We start from the raw sequence: 19,322 nt of genomic DNA, 5'->3' as shown, positions 1-19,322 counted from the left end.
ATTGCTGCATGCCACATTGTCAGACACAACTCAGGATGTTAGAACTATCAAACTCTGGTGTGGCAAAATGTAGATTGATTTTCATTTGTTCCAGCAAGTTGAATGTGTAAATTGTTATGTGACTGTTTCCCTCCTTGCATTGTTTTTGGATATATGTGAACGTCGACTTACCTGTTTCTTTTGTTTGTTTTTTGTGGAGTAAAAACGGGCTAGAATCAATTATTGGCATTCCGTTTGGTGTCCCTATTGCCAATGTGGAGTTCTTCAAAGACTTAGATTTTGTAATAGCTCATGCATCATTGACGATATCATGAAACCTTTAAGACACATTCTTAGTTGCTTAAAAGAGATGCAATTCCCACGTTTAAGCATATTTGTTCTATTAATCCCTACGTTGTTTGACTGAGTAAAGTGGACGAGCAAGGAGGATTTGCTTGCAGTGTTCGATACTGGGCTTAGCGGCTCCAAATGATTTTGTCTTCTAGTGTGTGTTATGTTTTGGATTGTCTGCCTTTCGAAGAAAACATGACATGTTATTGTCATAGCCTTGGTGTAGTTATCATTGGAGTCTGCGTCATCAGCACATTTGTTGTGTGCAAGAACACAAGAATTGGCTTCAACCTGTAACAAGTCAAAAACAGTTTGAGTTTTAAATGAAACTTGGTAAATATATAGCAATGGGCAATACACTCATGTAGCAAGACCTTTAACTCTTGTTTTACTAATGTTCAAAATAAAACAGACATAAATTTAGCCTTCGCTTTCACTCTGTAACTGTCTTATGTAAAGAATGAAATTACTCCTTTATCATTCTATATTTCATATTGTCTTTTTAAATTGCTGGTTCGGTATCAATTTGACTATGCCTTTATCTATGTGATAAAAGACTTTGATTGAATGAAAAAATACCTCTGGGAAACCTGGGCTTCTGATAAGCTTTTTGTTTGATCTATCAGCTTAAATCTCATTAACATTATGTACATGTACTTTTATCAGTTTATAGGTCCTAACATTTAATGATAATATACGCTATTGTTAATGTACTTAAGTTTCTCTTCATACAGAGAAGCAGTAAATGAACTGTTGATTTACTAAGGTACATTCCAGAGTTCCACAATTTCATAGTCATAGTAACTACAAACTTTCACAATGCATACATTGATGACACGCCTTAATAAGTAGGCTTCTTATTTTTCATGTCCCCCTTCGAAGAAGAGGGGTATATTGCTTTGCACATGTCGGTCGGTTTGTCAGTCTGTCGGTAGACCAAAGCTTGTCCAAGTGATAACTCAACAATTGTCGAATGGTAATTAAACTTGGCATGAATATATGGCCTGCCCAGTAGAAACCCATATTGATTTTAGAGGTCATGGGGTCAAAGGTCAAGGTCACAGTTACCTTAAGTTTTAGAAGGATTTTAAAGCTTGTCCGAGTGATTAATCAACAATGCCTAGACCTATGGTCATCAAACTTGACATGGAGGCTGGGCTTGACCAGTAGATGACCCCTGGATTTTAGAGGTCATTTGGTAAAGGTCACTGTGCCCTTGAATGATAAAAGGTCGTCTGATTGGTGATTTGACAATACCTGCACCCATGGCACTCAATCTTGATTTGGAGGTTGGGTCTGACCAGTTGATGACCCCTCTCGATTTTGGGGGACATCAGGCCCAAGGTCAAGGTACATTTACCTTGAATGATAAAAGGTTGCCCGGGATAACTTGACAATGCCTGCACCCATAGCCCTCAAACTTGACTTGTTGGTTTTGCCGGACCAGTTGATGTCCCCTATTTATTTTGGGGATAATCAGGTCAAAGGTCAAGGTCACAGTGACCTTGAAGGCAAACTCGACTATTCCTGGTCCTATGGTCATCAAACTTGACATGAAGGTCGGGCTTGACCAGTAGAAGACTCCTCTTGATTTTCATCGGTTCAAAGGTTAAGGTCACAGTGACCTTTTACACGAAAAAATTAACAAAGCTTCTCCCAGTGATATCTCAACAAAGCTTGGACCTATGATCATCAAACTTGACTAGTGTGTTGGGCCTGACATGTAGATGACCCCTATTAATTTAAGGGGTCATCGGGTCAATGGTCAAGGTCACAGTGTTCTTGAAGCAAAAAATGTGTGTGTGATAACTAGACACTACCTGCACCTAAAGCCCTAAAGCTTGACTTGGCGGTCCATGCATATATCATTCAATTGTCCAAATCCTGACAACATGGCGCTCAGGGAGGCATAATGTTTGACAAACAACTCTTGTTTATAATTGTATATGTGGCAGTAACATAAATATTACGTCTCATCAAAAATCATTTTGCTATGATGTGTACGTACGTATTGATGTTTTCTATATCTAATATAACTTTATAAGATAAAAAAAAACAATTTGATATCCCACTCAATGACAGCTGATGTTTAATGATTATTTCTCACCTTTACAGATGTCTGATGAACTGCGGGCTCGAGCAAGGACGGGAATGGAACGTTTCCAAGGTCTGCTGGAGAACAAGTTCTTCCTCGTTTCCCTAATAACGACCATGGAGAAACAGAAACACTTCTTTATCAAAGAAAAGTATGCGATATCGATATTATTATTAATGTAGGTCGAGATTGAGTAATAGATTCTGCATGTATTACCCGAGTTATTCAAATTGTACACACCGAGCTCTAATCACAAGGGTAGTGGGTGAAGTAACTGTTTTGTACCGTATATGTACAATAGGTAGCGTGCCTATTATTAATAAGAACATTGATGTAATTTATATGCACGCTGCATGGTAAGAACTCGAATAAGGGATTTAATGGATAATGAAACCAGAGCAAGCACTCTCAAATATTGTACAAGTAGAAGATGTGGCACTGTGTTGATTGTGATGTTATTTCAAAACTATTGTTCACAGAGTGATTACAGTAATATTGAATGTCATAACAATGAATGGAAATGTAATTTTCTGTGATTACAAGCCAAATGATTTTACATGTTATACCTAAATCGCTTATTGTACGTTTTCGTTTGAATCTTATCTTACAAGAGGAACATTCTATCTGCTACTCATTCAGCCACAGTTCTGTTTTCTGCCAAGAAATGGACTTGATAGTATTTCATATCAGCGTTTAGCTATCATCACAATCATACTAAATGAATTAGAATAAACCAAACATATCTATTCATTATTGTGGATGTGCAGTAAAGATATTGAAACTTTTCATTGAATAGAATGAAAAATATTGCTCTTTTTTTGGCAAGTTAACTATATTTCAATAATTTGCAAAATCCATTGAAAAATATAATGGTTAAGCTATCTTTAAGTACATATGATGTAATTTGGAATCATGAGGTAAGTGGAAAAATATGACGTAATCCGGAAATATGATGTAAACGGGAAACAATATGTTAGCGGAAAATATTATGAAAAAATGGGAAATATGATGTTACCGGAGCAATTTTGCTAGGGGAAATATGACATAATCGTGAAAAATTACATATTCGGGAAATATAATGTAAACGGGAAAATGACGTTTACAGGAAATATGGAATCATAGTGTGCTGTGAATTGAAATATTGGCAGAATCCATTGTGTGACATGTTAACATGTAGCAGATACTTTTAATGATTTAAACATTTCTTTGTTTTGAAAAACATATATTAAATGCTAATGAATAACACCATACGAACTGTCACTGCATGTTCCTGCATGTTGTGGTTCAAATATTATAGTTTCAGATGTAGCGGTATTGTTGAAGTGTTGGCCGTAATAATTTTGGTATGTTGTTTAAATCAGTGAATGGTAATTGACTATTTTTGGTATTACAGATCCAATTTTGCTGGCAATCTATGCGCCATCATGATGGGACGTATGGACTACATGCATGAGTAAGCTTATTATTTATGTGTTAATACAGGGGCCATAGTGCAGAATCATCTTGAGGAATTAAAAAAATAATTTAACAGATGTCTAGAATAAAAATCTTAGTTTCGATAAAACAAACAAAAACACTTTTGCTTTGAAATGGTATTTTTATTTTAAAAAACCCTATGTTATTTATGATGTTTTAAGAGTGTTACAAGTTCTGATCACCCAATTGGTTGAGGACCCTTCTTCCAAGAGAGGCGTGAAATCATTGTTCAGAAGGTAAATTCATTTCATTTTATGGTGTCCGGTAGACATACATTGTATGTGTGAACTATGCATGCTTGGCGACATTATATTATTTCAGTAGCTATGTGCGGAAGAAAAATATATAAAAAACATAAAGATATATAAAAAAAAAAACTGGTTTGATATTGAAAGCTTGCAAATAGGTCTTAGTTGAAATAAGGGGCAATTATACACATTGTAACAAGTTTTTCCAATTGAAAAAAATACAACAACAAACAAAAAAGTTCGAAAGCAATTGATGAGCGAGGGATTGTAAACAATACATTTCTGCCATTACCTATTCCTCATTTTGCCAACAGTTATGTCTTGCATACATGTGCGATGTTAACAAATTACTATTTACAGGAGTGAGAGTATCACGGAGAAGCTTCTGAGCAACTGGCTGTCCCTCTGTTTGTACCCTCACCTTAAGGTAATGTTCTTAGTTGAGTAGGGACGATAATTCTGAACAGATCCAAGTTTATCTAAGCAATGTACCCTAAACTTATTGTTAAGGTAGTGTTCCTTGTTGAGTTCTTCTGAGAAACTTCTTAGCTGATCTTCACTTAACTATGAAAGACAAGTTCAAAGTTCTTATTGATCAGCGTAAAACAAACTAGCGCAAAACCAATAAATTGAGTTCCAATGATGTAGCGTCACAGTGCCACCAATTAAATAAAAACATGTGTGAGTTCAAAATAGACTTTGCCAAGGTCTGATTTTAAACAGCTTGTATAAACAAGGTTTTTCTCTTCCCAGAATGTATCTATTAAATTAAACTGATTAAATGATATTATTCTGACGAGACCAATGTGTTTAGTCTTGAATAGCAGGTTTTAATGGAGATTATATATTAATATATATATATATATATATATATATATATATATATATATATATATATATATATATATATATATATATCCTATAAACATATGATTTAGAGGAAACTTAGAGGTGACATAAAGGAGGCAGAAAGGGAAAGTTAAGCATACTTTACGAATAGTCTCTGACATACGTGAGTCAAGACTGATAAGTTGTGTGAGGTCGGCCAAGTTTGATATAGACAAAGACAGTGATATAGACAAAAAAAAGTAATTGTACTTCAGTTTTCATTTTAATAAGACCTCGCAGACATTCGGAATATCAATGAATAAAAGCAATACATTAGACATGAAAGAACGACATATACATGCAAAAGAACCTTGTTTTAATACTTAACTTGGTGTTCACTTATACCTGTGTGAATTCAATTTTAAGGATCACACTGGTTCACTTCTGTACCTGTTGTACATCGCCACGAGGAAAACGATGGAGGCTGGCCCTATCGATGCTTTAACCAATGATGCAAAGTACACACTTTCGGAGGAGAAACTGCTCCGGAAATATCAAGGCTCGGCAACAGACGAGGAAACGACGGACGTGAAGTTTGAGGCTAAAGCATTGGTAGGTGCTCAACATAAAGAAGGACATGCATATTCTGTGTTTAATTTCTTTTTAAAAAGTATATAATTTTTAAAATAATGGAAATCTTTAATTCGTGAAAAAGTAAGAAACGTATGTTGTCATAGCGTGGTCAACATTGTTTGTGGAAACGTTAAATTAACATTATGTCTGTTGTAAGCAACATCAGGATTGCATTTAAAATATTCTATGTTTCATCATTGTAATTGCTGAAACAAACTCCTATTGCATCTGCATGTTTTAACTATATTGCTGAATGTAAACTTGCTTCCTAGACATTGAACGTTGTGGTCGACAATGGAGAGGAAATCTACCCATGTAAAGCTCTCGACTGCGACACAGTTAACCAGGTGAAAGCAAAGTGTCTCGACCAGATCTATGTCAACTACCCGGCCTCGCAACTTCCCGTAGATCCCACTGAACTTCTTCTTGGTAGGCATAGCAATTTCATTGTGTCTGATACTTGCTCAAATGACTTATATAGGATCGTACATGATTTGCAAGGTCATACAAAATATATTAAAAATAAGATAAAGGAACTATGTGAGTCTTTGTCAAACATTTCACTCTTGCCTAACTATTTTCAGAAAATTTGAATTCAAGGACAAAAGGCGTTTGATTCAATTTATAATGACATCACCATTCATCGCCTAAATTACAATTTTTACTCGTTTGTCAGTAAACGTTTTAATAGTGTATAAGTTGTATGAAATGACGTCAATTGAAGTTACATTACACTTGTGTAATACAATGAAATACTTAAGTGTTGTATTACGCCCCAAACAAGAAACGACAAGATATAAGTTTGCACTAATGGCCATTTGTGCGACTGCTCAAAGGCAATGGTATACTGATATTTATTACCACCATTATCTAGAATAATTGATCCTTAAAAATCAATTTATGTTATGTTTTGCTCATCTGTTGTTAAAGAAACATGCAGCTCTTGTGTTGTTATTGTCATGTTCATATAAGAGTCGTTCAAATATGAGGAACGTTTTATTGGTAGTCATAGTGGCAACATTGCTGCAAAATGATGGTTTCCTTGTTCATATACATGTTTAGCATTCCACTGGAATTGGCATTGACAAATCTGTCCTAGAATTCTACACTTCTTCCACATACACAAGTCGTATTATTCAATTTGAAAGGCAATATAGCAAGTCAAACAGCATTTCATACCGACTTAAATATGGCTGAATCTGGCAAAAATATCCAAGAGCAAAGAGCGTATGGTTAGATTGGCTGCTCACTGGGTAAAAACGCATTCGAAATTAAAACAAATGATGGTGTAAAAGGCTATTTTGTACTGGTAATGTTGCACGATGGGTATTCTCCAAAGGAATTGAATAAAGATCATAAAAGATGAGCCGTGACCCGGCTGACCATAACGGCAGGCTCTGATAAAGATACTGATACTGTCAAATACATAATATTTATTGTGGGACTTAAATGAACATTTCTGCAAAGACTCAAGCTATAACGATAACGCACCGCTGCTTCCACAATAAAATGACAATTACATGCTAAAAGTCTTTCGAGTTATTCGACACTTAATAAGCTGAAAAAAATAGATGAGCTTTGGCATGTGTGTGTTGTGATCTTGTTTTAATGGATGGTTCACAAATGTTTAAAAGAAACATCTAATTTTCAGCATTTTTTTCATATTATTTCTTATATTAGAGTGGCATGCCGGATTCAGCGGATGTATGATACTTCGTGATAAAGACAACACGTCCAAGCGTGATGGTGAATGGATTCGTGTTAACACACTAGCGCACTACGCAGTGGCCGACCAAAGTAACATGGCTCTCGTAGATCCACGGAATGCTGAGCTCAGTCAGCAGGAGGATTATGGTACAGTAGTTTGTATAATTTCACAAGGATGCAATTATGATTGTTTTGTTAATCAATCATGTAAGGAATTGAAGACCTGACAAAGTATTAAATTTACAGTTACTTTTAAACGTCATAAATTGGCAAAAAATAATAAGTCACAAAAGTACCAAACGAAATAATGCAATCTACGTCTTTTTATTACCGTTAAAGAATATTACCAACAATATTACCGTTAAAGAATATTACCAACAAAATTGTGAATCTAATTGAAGTGAAATTATAGTCTCTGGATTTAATTTAAAGGATATATAACACACTTTGATTATAAAATTGATAATTTGGAATGATAACAAAACAGATTTTTGTATTGCCACACTTTTTATCAACCGCGTACGAAAACATAACTTGATCATTTTGATGCTGCACATAAGCTTTGGAATTATATAAAGGAGTTATCGCCTTCCTCATCTCTTCACCTGTTTGAATGTTTTGACAACAAAAATATACATGTAGTTTACTATTTTAGCTTATGTTATACCCTTTCTCAACTCGTACTACAACCATGCTAACTTTATATAAATTATACAGGACAAGAATCCCCCCAAATTAACACTTATATCTATTTACAGTGAACTTGGCACAGATTGACCCTGGCTTCGATGTCAACAGTATGGGGTCAGACCAACCGTTGACGGCCGAGTGTTCCACTTCGCATGACGAAGAAAACCCAATGGAACTGAAACAGTGGCACTTGGTACTTAATGTTATATCTTTCATCGGTGACGTGTCTTTAAACTGCTTGTATTGAATTAAAAAAATGACAAATCGTTAAACATCACATACATTTAGTAGTTTTTAATTGCATGCTACGAGTCGTCATATGATACACACATTAAGCTCTGAAAAACAATAAACTAAGCGAGCCTTTCGCACGCTTTCAAAAATATTTCCAGGGTGCTTTGAACATAATTTTGTATAATGTGACAGTTTCATTTTAACGCAAGCCTTCTCCAGTATAAACAGAAAAAGACCAACTGGTTTTACTCCTGCTGTTATATTGATTTATTTACGTCGGGTTAGTTAATTTAACTAAATATACATTGAAATACCATATATTTTTTAAAACAGTGTAAAGATTTAATGATTGTGCTATGATATTTTATAATATATACCCTGAATAGAAACAGAGTCATAGTATTTAATTAAATATGTAAGTTGAAGAACTATTATTTATAAGAAAAAAAGGATTTTTGTCCCTGTTGCCTGCTTATAAGTTAAATATAACATTAAATTTAAGTTAAAGGATGATGATGCAAACAAGAAGGAGAAATCTGCCATTGATGAGCTGTACTTGAACAGGCTTATCACAACAAAGGTATTTGTAATATAATGGGATGTGAATCACTACTAAAACCTGAACATATCGTAACATATTCACTTAACTGACAGCCCTGTTTGTGATAACATAAGCCCAAGAACAGTACAATTGTCAAAGGGCAATGGAAAAATTCAGTCGCCTAATCTGAGTGGGCAAGTCAAATAGAAGATAAGTTGTCAGCAGAAACAAGACTTAGTTTGTAAATTAAATAATGAAATTTTACGTATTTTATATAATCAAATAGAAATAGATCTGATAAAATATTTTTATTCGGTCGATTAAAGTGACTCTAAAATCGAACGTTTATCTTGTGTTTTAGGTGATCTATTGAACGCTTTTCATCTTGAGAAACTTGTTCTTGCTTTTTTGGTGTTGAAATACTATTGAAATGTCTGGTATATTTTATAGAACCTAAACCAGTACAAGCATTCATACCTAAGTCACTCATAGTAACAAATGTAGCACTTTGGTATTATGCTCTTGTTTTATTGAGGAAATAAAGAATGGGAATCACGTTCAATGATTTTGATTTACTGAGCTTAAACATTTATTTGCATAAACATTTATTTGCATAACGTCTTAAGTTACTTATGTTTTACGACATAACGTATATATGGTGATTTACATGTAATCTACCCCTATGCACTATGACTAAGTAAAGGAAATAAACCGTATCTTATAATGTCGAAGACATGTTATACAAACCTACTTCTTTCCACGCAGTTGTCACTTGTGAAGTACATAGATGACTTGTTCAGCCTGGTATTGGAGAGCAGCAAGTGTCCTCTGCCCGTCAAGTTCCTCTATGATTTCCTGGATGATCTTGCAGAAAAACAAAAAATAGATCCAGACACACTCCATGCCTGGAAAAGCCATAGGTAAGCCCAGTAGTTTGTTGAAAGGAATGATGGTCATCGTAAAAGCGTGTTCTTTTATTAGCATACTACCAGGTAACATCATTATTATTAATATGCCTTCAAAATATATGTTAAATAGATTTATATGTATTAAAGCTTGCACGAAAACACGTTATGCTCTTCGAAATATGTTGTTTTTACAATTTGTTTTAAATAAGTTTAACATATATTTTATACAATACTTAAGTGAAAAACTACAGAAACAAGCTCAGTAGCCAAAAGTTTAAACATAAACCCCGTTTAATGGCACTGAGTATTAATGCCAAAGACAGAACACAAAAAATCACAAACAAGAAACATGGAACAACTGCACAAAACTCCACAAACAGCACAGTGCATATATACTATATAAAAAAACTAGGTATGGTTATCAAGGATTGTTAGGAACCGCCTTGGAACGGTCAGTAAAATGTAAATTTACTGGGGATACTTAGTGAAATGATTTATATTCGTTGGCATGAAATTTCGTGGTTTTCTGAAAATTTACATTTTCTTTGGTACTTGAATTCATGTTTTTTTCATTTTGTGAAGAAAAAAAAATCCGAAACTGCGATCATCCTAAGTCGTTCGCAGAATCACCATGTGCTGTGCACGTGATTTTCGTATTCTACGTCACACCGTTTATGACACTCTCTAGAGTAGAACAACATGCAAATTAGTGCATGTACCCATGTCAATTATCGATTTAATTGGAAATTAAGGTCATAAAAGAAGATGTACCCTGATGAGAGATATAGTTATGCGAAGCCATTTAATGCCAATTAAGAATTTGCAAACTGTGAAAACACCGAAAAGTTGCGTATATTTGAGTAAACAATCAATGTAATCGATTAAATATTTCATTAAAGAAAAATATCGAGTACTGATATTCAACACGCAAATAAAAACACAGAGAATTGATTTGGTAAAAAACCCACAGTGAATTGATTTGGTCTTTCATTTATATATTAGCAAAACATTAACGGTATGATATATTGTGAGGTCTGTATTAACGCAGTATACCGCCGTATACTGAGATCTCTGTAAAGACTATACTAGAGTATGTTCATAACATGGCAAATGAAAACGTGAATAAAGGGTCTATATTTCGTGGGATCTTGAATTCGTGGATCACACAACCCACGAAAACCACGAACATTAATATCCCACGAACATTAATGATTTCACAGTATGTGAAAAACGTCAGCATAAAAATGATCATGATAAATGTATTAAATGATATTGATCCATGTACAAATACTTTTTGATTTTTGCAAGTTACTTCATTCGTATCCGGCTATCCTCTGCCGGTCCTTTTTGACATCATCGACGGCCGTAACTACCTAACAGAGGTCTTGAATGTAATCCACTGCTTGAATTGGTTTGTATTCTCAAATATCTCCTATGTTTCGTCTAGCTACTCCATTCGCATCTGGGCCATGCTTATCAAGACACCGTCAATTCTGTTCGATATCAATGCCCCGTCCTATGTTTTGGAGAGTCTGGATGTGATCAGTCAAGTCTTCATTGAGAGCTTCAGTCGCACGGAACAGACCGTGTCAAAGGTTGAGAAAGTTTTTATTATTAAATTTTTTTGGGAATGATATTTGTACATTTTAAGCATGCTTGTTACACATGTAGCAAGGGACAAGTCACAAGAAAGACAGGTTTTTAAATTTATTAATATCTGCCTGCCACTTGTTTTTATTTGATCATTTTTACCTTTTTATAATATCTGTTAAAACTTTATGTATAGTGTAATTTCGATCATCTATTTTACATATTAGTAACGCACGCAAAATAATTTCAAATGCTACCCTATGACTTCAAAATGACATGGAGACAACAGGCATCAATATTTAACATTGAGCTATCCGAAAAGTAGCATGTGGGTCAGCTGCCTTAATAGATTTACTCCGTGATGTTATTAATCTGTAGGTACCAATACTTGGTTAACCGTTATGACCTTATGTCATCTAAATAATTTAATATGGACAATGGACATATGAATTAGCTGAATTTTAATATGAAAAGGTCACCACACCAATCTGGGCTTAATGTGTTTGTACCTACATGCAAATTAGCGGAAAAAACCTTTCTCACTGAATTCCGGATAACACCTATTAAAGGCAAATTGGTACACCACTGTAGTACATTATGCACACATATTACAAAACATATTGATGCTTATCTATTAAAATAAGATTGATAATATTATGAAAATACTTTATTCTAGGAATCGCCAACTCAGAAGCTTATTTTCCGAAATGAGCTGACGAAGTTCAGAACACATGTTCCGGAGTTCTACAAAAATGTCAAAGAGAACGTACAGAAACCCGATGAGCTAGGACAATACCTGACAAGTATTAACAGAGTACGTATTCATTTACCCTGGTAGTTTGAATGGGCCTATCACCCAAATAGTTAAGGATTCTAATTACACCAAGACTAAAGGTGTCTTGTAATGTAGGTGTCCACCTTTCACCAATGAGGTGGTGGATTCGAGTCCCTCAAGCGTGTGAGTTGTCTCTTGGTGTAGGGATCCACCTTTTACCCAAGAGGTCGTGGAGATTCAGCCCAACACGTTTGGGAGTAATGAAGTGGTGTAGGTGTCTACCTATCATCCAAGTGGTCACAGATTAGAGTCCATCCAGGGTGAGAGTGCTATAGTTGTGAAGGTGTCCGTCACTCACCCAAGAGGTCTTGGAATAAATCCCAATTAATGTTAGAGTGGTCTAGGGTTGTAGGGGAATAACCCCAGGGTAAGGGTGGTCTAGTTTTATGGCTGTATTCCACTCACTGAACACTTGCTCTACCAAGGAAGCAAACCCTAGTATGAGTCTATGAGCAACCAACTTTTTTCTAAATTGAGCTTAGCAAAATAAGAATAGTCTAATCAACATGGTAAAGGAGATATCTCTTCGTTAAAGGATTGCATGAATGGTAGAGTAGCTATGTATATATTCCTCAACAAAGATCACATTTATAAATGTTTCTTCATGAAAGTTGGTCAGAATGTTTCTATTAATAATCTCTAAGTCAAGTTTAAATCTGGGTCATGTGCGGTCAAAAACTAGATCATTAGGTTAAATCATAGGAAAAGCTTGTTAGCACTCTAGAGGTCACATTTATGACTTTATGTTCATGAAACTTAATCAGAATGTTTATATTGATCGAATCTGGGTCATGAACTGTAAAAAACTAGGTCACCATGTCAAATTTAAGGAAAAGCTTGTTAACACTCTAGAGGTCACATTTATAACTGTATCGTCATGAAAGTTTGTCAGAATGTTATATTATTGATCTCTAAGTCAAGTTTGAATCCGGGTCATGTGTGGTCAAAAACTAGGTCATTAGGTCAAATCATAGCAAAAGATTATTAGTTCTCTAGAGGTCACATTTATGACTGTATGTTCATGAAACTTAGTCAGAATGTTTATATTGATTAGCTCTAGGGCAAGTTCGAATCTTGGTCACCAGGTCAAAAATAGGAAAAGCATGTTAACACTGTAAAGGCCACATTAATGACCATATGTTCATGGAACTTGATCAGAATGTTATTCTTGATGGTCTTTAGGTAGAGTTTGAACTGGGTAATCAGAGGTCAAAAACCAGGCCACTAGGTCAAATCATAGAAAAACTTTGTAAACACTGTATAGGTTACATTCTCTCTTTGATCACCATGAAACTATGTCAGAATGTTTGTATTTATAAACTCTATGTCACACTTGAATTGGATCAGGTGAGCGATACAGGGCCTTCAGGGCCCTCTTGTTTTTTTAAGGTTATTTTTGTTTCTTTCAATTAACCGTTTTTAACACATTGAATAGATATAAAACTCATTAATGCTTGAGGCGTAGTACGTATGTAACACATAGTACTGGCTACTGTGACAATGAATCCAAGATTGATTCATATAATGTGATGTTATTTGCCGTACCATTTTCAGAACCAACAGGAAACTACTTTCAACAAGAACGCAGCACTTTACAGATTATACGAGCAGATCAAGCCATATACAGACGAGGTATCAGAACTTTATTTGATACATATATTTTTTAGTTTTTTTGTATATGATTGTCTTGTTTTAGCTCACCTGAGCACAAAGTGCTTAGCGTTTGTGCTCAGTGTTGTGTTCTCAGCATACTGCCAAGACCAATGTCCTGTTTTTGTTGTTGTCGGCTTATGCCCCTTTTTGACTGAACAAAACCCAACCTGTATAAAAGTAGGCAGTTTGCTGCAATGTCCTGTTGATTATCCGATTTAAAAAAAATCCTTTTCGCATGACTTGTATAACAATCCCTGTTAAGATTCTGTTGGTACTAAAATCTTTAAAACTCAGCCACAATCTTTATTAAGTATTTTTTAAAGTGGATTATTGATTGGCCGTTGCATTGCTTATGACAATGTTTTACTAATGTCTATTTTATTGATCATTGACTGGTTTCAATCTCCGAAAATATATCGTAAAAATTTGGTTCTGATTTCAAACACCTGTAGTGATATTTAATTGATTGTAGCTTACTTGATTATTTTTTTCTTTTATAGATTCTAGACGACCTGTCAATCTCCCAAGAGACCAGATGTCTGCAGTTGAACAAGAAGTTAGATGACATATTCTCTATGATGGAAGAATAGAAAGGGAACATTTTCGGAATAGGGCAGTTTTGAACAAAACAAAGATATTTGATATTAGTGATTTCATTTTAAAGGTGTTTGCACAAATAGTTGGTTCATTCAGTAAACAAGACAGCATTCCTTTCATGATAATTGTTACATGCATTTATTGAATTATACAAACAGAACGACCTTAAAGGCTATCATAATTTTATCTTCATGACATTAAAGATGTATATACGTATAGTTTGTGTAAAGTGAAGTTGTTTTTATTACCCATAATGTACATGGAAACGAAGTATTATACAACAATTATGTTACAAGTAAATATTTCTATGTATATGCATGTTGATATATTCAGTATATTGAGTTTTGTTTTATATGTAATCAGATTATTGATAATATGGATTTATATATAGATTTATTGCATTTTGGAAGTATATACATAAACAGTTTTTGTATGATATCACGCATATTTAATTAAAAATTGTGTTATTCACATTTGTGTGTTTTTCAAAAGTGCTAGTATAAAGGTATATTTGATCATCAAGCTTTATGTATAAGCAACGCTCTAATGTATTCTCAATTTTCTCTATTTTTATACTATCATTTGTGATTGATTTTGTAATGATAACTGTGTGATATATAAAATTATATTATATAGTTTATTGCTCATTTATTATATTAAAAAGTGCCTTTGTCAACGTCCCACATTTATCATACTGTATTGTTATGTATGCAAACATTCCCTTGATATATTTCTCCACAAACGTGTACATTGTATTTATATTTCCTTCGATCATTGTGGGTTAGACTGATTGATATGTTATTATCTATTCAATGTTTGGTATTTTTTTTATTTATTATAAGTAAATGAATCGTGTGAACTGTATCAGCTATCTTGGTGTTTCACAAAAGTAGCTTTATGTATAATTAAATTTTAAAAATCCGATTCTTACAAATCTGCTGATAAATTGCTGATAAAATAGAAATTATATCTTTTACCAAAACATATATCCACATAAAGCCTAACTTATACTGCCTGTTTGACCTGGATAAGGTTTTAAAATCCTTTGATCTCGAATAGATTTTGCCAAAACTTTTTTTCTGCAATGAACATGGACGAGTAAATTAGTCTCATGGTCCATATTCATCAACAACCCGAGTCTGAGATTGAGGCCCACACTCACAATAATACATCATGTTCTTGCTTGTTTCTCACGAAGAGTTGAGTATTGAAAATGTAGAATTTATAACTTTCACAGCAAATTTTCAACACACTATTTTGACAATAAACTGGGTCCATAATGACCAATGTCTTGAGTCTGAATTACAGATTGTCTAAAGTACATTCTAAAACTGCATCAGAAGAGCATTCATTGTTCAAAGCATTGACTATTTTATAATGAACACATTTTACAGTGCTATAAACTTATGAGTAATAATTAGAATCTCAGATTTATTTTGCTTCTCAGACTCGGGTTCAAGACGTTATTCACTAAAGGCCCATGTATGTGAACTTACATTTTATACTGTATATAATGATACTGTTTTCGAAACATCACACTGTTCTCATATCTATTGAATAACATCATACATAAATATATGATTGTGCCAAATCATTTTGATATCTCAAATATATATTGTTAGTTTAAAAACAGTTTTAATCAAATGTGTCAAAATGTGTACAATGTAACTTTGTATTAGAATTCCTAGCCATTCCAGCCAGCTTGCTTGTTTCAAAATATAATTCGCTACATACCAGAGCAAAGCGCTCTACAGCTCAGAATGAAATATTTGAAACAACGATGTTATGTTATGTTATTCACTTGTTGATGTGATGGCCTCTCTATAATACAATATATGTGGTATGTTAATTTCTCGTCAAAATTCAGGAAATCTTCATTAACTTAAACGCACTAAGAAAAAGTAATTGAAAATAGAAATATTTTGATCATCATTTTAATATCTTGTACCTCATTCTTTCTGCCAAAGTTATCAATTGCTTTACACAGATTTTATCAGGATGGGATATACGTGTACTGTTGTGATGCGGCGTCGTTTGCTGCATCATTGCGGCGTCAGTGTCACACACCTGTTCCCGATCAATAACATTTCTATTGTTGTGGAGTCCTTATGTTTTTGGTAAATGACCTATTTAATTTTGGGATCAGTCAGTCAAAGGTCAAAGACATGGTCATCTAATTGATATATGATGGATACCTTCGAATGGCGACACATCCAATTTGCCACAAACTTGATATATACTACTGTTGAACAATAAATATATCTGTGTTTGTAAATTCAAATTATGACTAATTTCTAATGCTTGCCAAAATGATGATGAGATTTTAGTTAAGTTTCATTTTTTTGTCTGAATGAAATCAACGTTAATAGCTTTATGTAATCGTTTGCAACGAAGGTTCCATTGATTTGATAAGATGTAATTTTCTTTTATATTTGTTTTGTTTTTATGTTTTTCGCTTGACTGCATAAAACTGAACTGTTTCTTTATTAACCTGAAAACCATTTTCGCCATTTTGTAACATCTTAACTGTATGCATCATTTCGGAATTTGCTTACAATACATTTTTTTAGCTTGAATATTCGAAGAATTAGGAAGAATAAGGAAAGCTATTCTATGCAATCTAGAGTCGGTGTCACCCTCGCCTTCGGTGTCATACCTTGGTTAAGGGTATGCATCATATATTGCATTTTAACATTAGATATGTTCTCCCTACTATCCCATCCACTTCATTAATTGAATTATAAGGATTTGCGTGAATGGACACTTACCGGTAAGTCGATATCAAATACATCATGTATTGCATTGAATCATACATGGACCCTCAACCATCTTAATTTATTAAGATAGATAACTCTGGCTGGTCTTTAATATACATTTTGACCCTTGATTATAAGATGTGGAAATTCTGGTAAAGGTTTTGCATTTAAGTCTCAATAACTGTGATTCATGCATGTTTCAATATAACATTTCAACCCTTTGACTTCAATGCGGCGGAGAAGTCGAGCGCGCTGTCCCTGACATTGTTTTTTTTAAATAATCGTCAGTCAATTGTACAGACCTGGATAATATATAATATCAAGAATTTCAATTGGATAACTAGTTTAAGTCACGTTTTGAATCGTATAGGCTACAAGTTATTAGTTTCGAAATAGGTAATAGAACAATTCAGAAATAACCATTGAAAAGCGACCACACTCGTATTACGTTGGTTAGATGGCACATTATGCTAAATGCTTGTTGTGTTTCACTCATGTTTGTTTTTCTAGTAATTCAGTGTGTCCTTTTATCAGTTTGTTTTCTTCTCGTTGATGTCAGTTGTTTGATTTCAATATAATGTTCAATATATTAAAAGTTCGAGAGAATTCCCTCTACTTCTTATATTTATCCTAATTGAAAATATTTATCAATGTTATTTTTGTGCTTGTCTAACGGAGTTCTTGTTAATTCTTAGACTTAAAAGGGTAACGTTCAAAAACTGTTAAGCTAATAAAATGTTTTTTTCATTGTTGTTTGTAAAAAATATCATCACATACCTCTGTACTTACATATTACTCTTTGCAATAAAAGTCTAACCCAAAAGCTTTGTTTGTTGAAAAGAGCATACCGAATAAAAGATACTGATTTTATGATGACGTGAACTAATCAAGCCCACATGAAGTCGTCCCTTAACTAGATTTTGATAAATCGTCACAAAGTACAACATTACCGATAATTGATTTTATAGCACCAATATGATAAGGATTATATATATTTCGGTTGAGGTTTATCAAGTTTATAGCATGTGAAATAAAGTGTGCATTAATGTATTTGATATCACTAAATTGTAGGTCAAACTTCATCTGAACAATGAAATAAACATGGGACGACTTGTCCAAATTTAGGACGACTTCGTTATTGGTAAGACTTATGGTTGACACGATTTCTCTTGCATCCGACTTAATTAGAGAAACCAGAGAGAAATACACGAACGGAATGGGGGATTTATGATGTCCATCGAAAGACATTTGAATATAAATGCAACACATAATGTACCGTTTAAGCTTTGAAATTTACATATTTCATATTATCAAAGGTTAACCATAAATATTTCGTTTTGACGCATTGAGATGCTCACCGTAAGTTACATCCCCTAGTTGCGCTATTTCTTACGCCGAATCCTGGACACACCTGTTATTTTGCGTTGTTAATTCGTTTGACAGATATTAATAAGTATTAAGTGTGTTCAGATTATATCGCGTGCATTATATTATACTGATTTTCGTTACGCCGTGTTGACCTTTCGTTATATTCTCCCTGTGTCCGCGTCTGTTAAATGATGCATATGACCTGTCTATGTATATTAAAGCACCACCCAGAAGAGATTTACCCTTTTCAATTTGTGTTTATACATAGTTTAACAATTATTAAGTGCTATTGGTTTTTAAGTTAGCGAGTGAACATAAAACATAAATAACCTTTATCCCAATTGCTCTTCAAAGAACAAAACAGAGCAGACACTTGTTTCTGTCTCTGTGGTAAGAGAGCATCATTATATAACTAGCAATAACAATCGAATGTTATATCGTATAAATCATGTGTATCCATTCTAACACATGTAACACTCATGCCCGATTGCATTACATCGTTAATAAGTCATTGCTTTAGAACGATTAATCGCTCGCTTTAAAACAAATGATGGGACATCCTAATTATTGTATGATAGATAAATATCAATCTCTTAAATTTCATAAACAAAATTTGCGAATCAATTTTGGTTTTACCAATCCTTAAAAAAGAGATGATGGATCACGATGAATTCACATTACTTTCGTTTCATAACCGTAATCTGTGTTCACATGGTGCACATGTATGACATCAGAGACATGCTGTTAGATCAAATAAGTACCACCGTCTTTTATCGAAATTATATTTATTTCATTTTAAACACAGTTTTTCTCACAGTGATATATAAACACCA

At 33.8% G+C, this 19,322-nt stretch overlaps 1 protein-coding gene across 2 annotated transcripts in view; it reads left to right on the top strand.

Annotated features, from left to right (window-relative positions):
* Nucleotides 1–17,944, top strand: part of LOC128217868 (plexin-B-like) — a 56,223-nt gene extending 38,279 nt beyond the window's left edge. For both annotated transcript variants that reach the window (XM_052925301.1, XM_052925300.1), the window contains exons 18-31: nt 2,446–2,576; nt 3,819–3,878; nt 4,063–4,137; nt 4,510–4,576; nt 5,404–5,589; nt 5,883–6,039; nt 7,291–7,464; nt 8,076–8,200; nt 8,744–8,821; nt 9,548–9,702; nt 11,138–11,285; nt 11,957–12,094; nt 13,670–13,747; nt 14,269–17,944. In XM_052925301.1, coding sequence (XP_052781261.1) covers nt 2,446–2,576; nt 3,819–3,878; nt 4,063–4,137; nt 4,510–4,576; nt 5,404–5,589; nt 5,883–6,039; nt 7,291–7,464; nt 8,076–8,200; nt 8,744–8,821; nt 9,548–9,702; nt 11,138–11,285; nt 11,957–12,094; nt 13,670–13,747; nt 14,269–14,358 — 1,662 coding nt within the window. In that variant the 3' untranslated portion in view covers nt 14,359–17,944. The remainder of the gene's footprint in view (nt 1–2,445; nt 2,577–3,818; nt 3,879–4,062; nt 4,138–4,509; nt 4,577–5,403; nt 5,590–5,882; nt 6,040–7,290; nt 7,465–8,075; nt 8,201–8,743; nt 8,822–9,547; nt 9,703–11,137; nt 11,286–11,956; nt 12,095–13,669; nt 13,748–14,268) is intronic.
* Nucleotides 17,945–19,322: the final 1,378 nt, after the last annotated feature.

Source organism: Mya arenaria, chromosome 14 (assembly GCF_026914265.1).
Source record: "Mya arenaria isolate MELC-2E11 chromosome 14, ASM2691426v1".
Classification (NCBI taxonomy): Eukaryota; Metazoa; Mollusca; class Bivalvia; order Myida; family Myidae; genus Mya; species Mya arenaria.
Note: the sequence above shows the minus strand (reverse complement) of the source record. Positions and strands in the feature narration are given on the sequence as shown.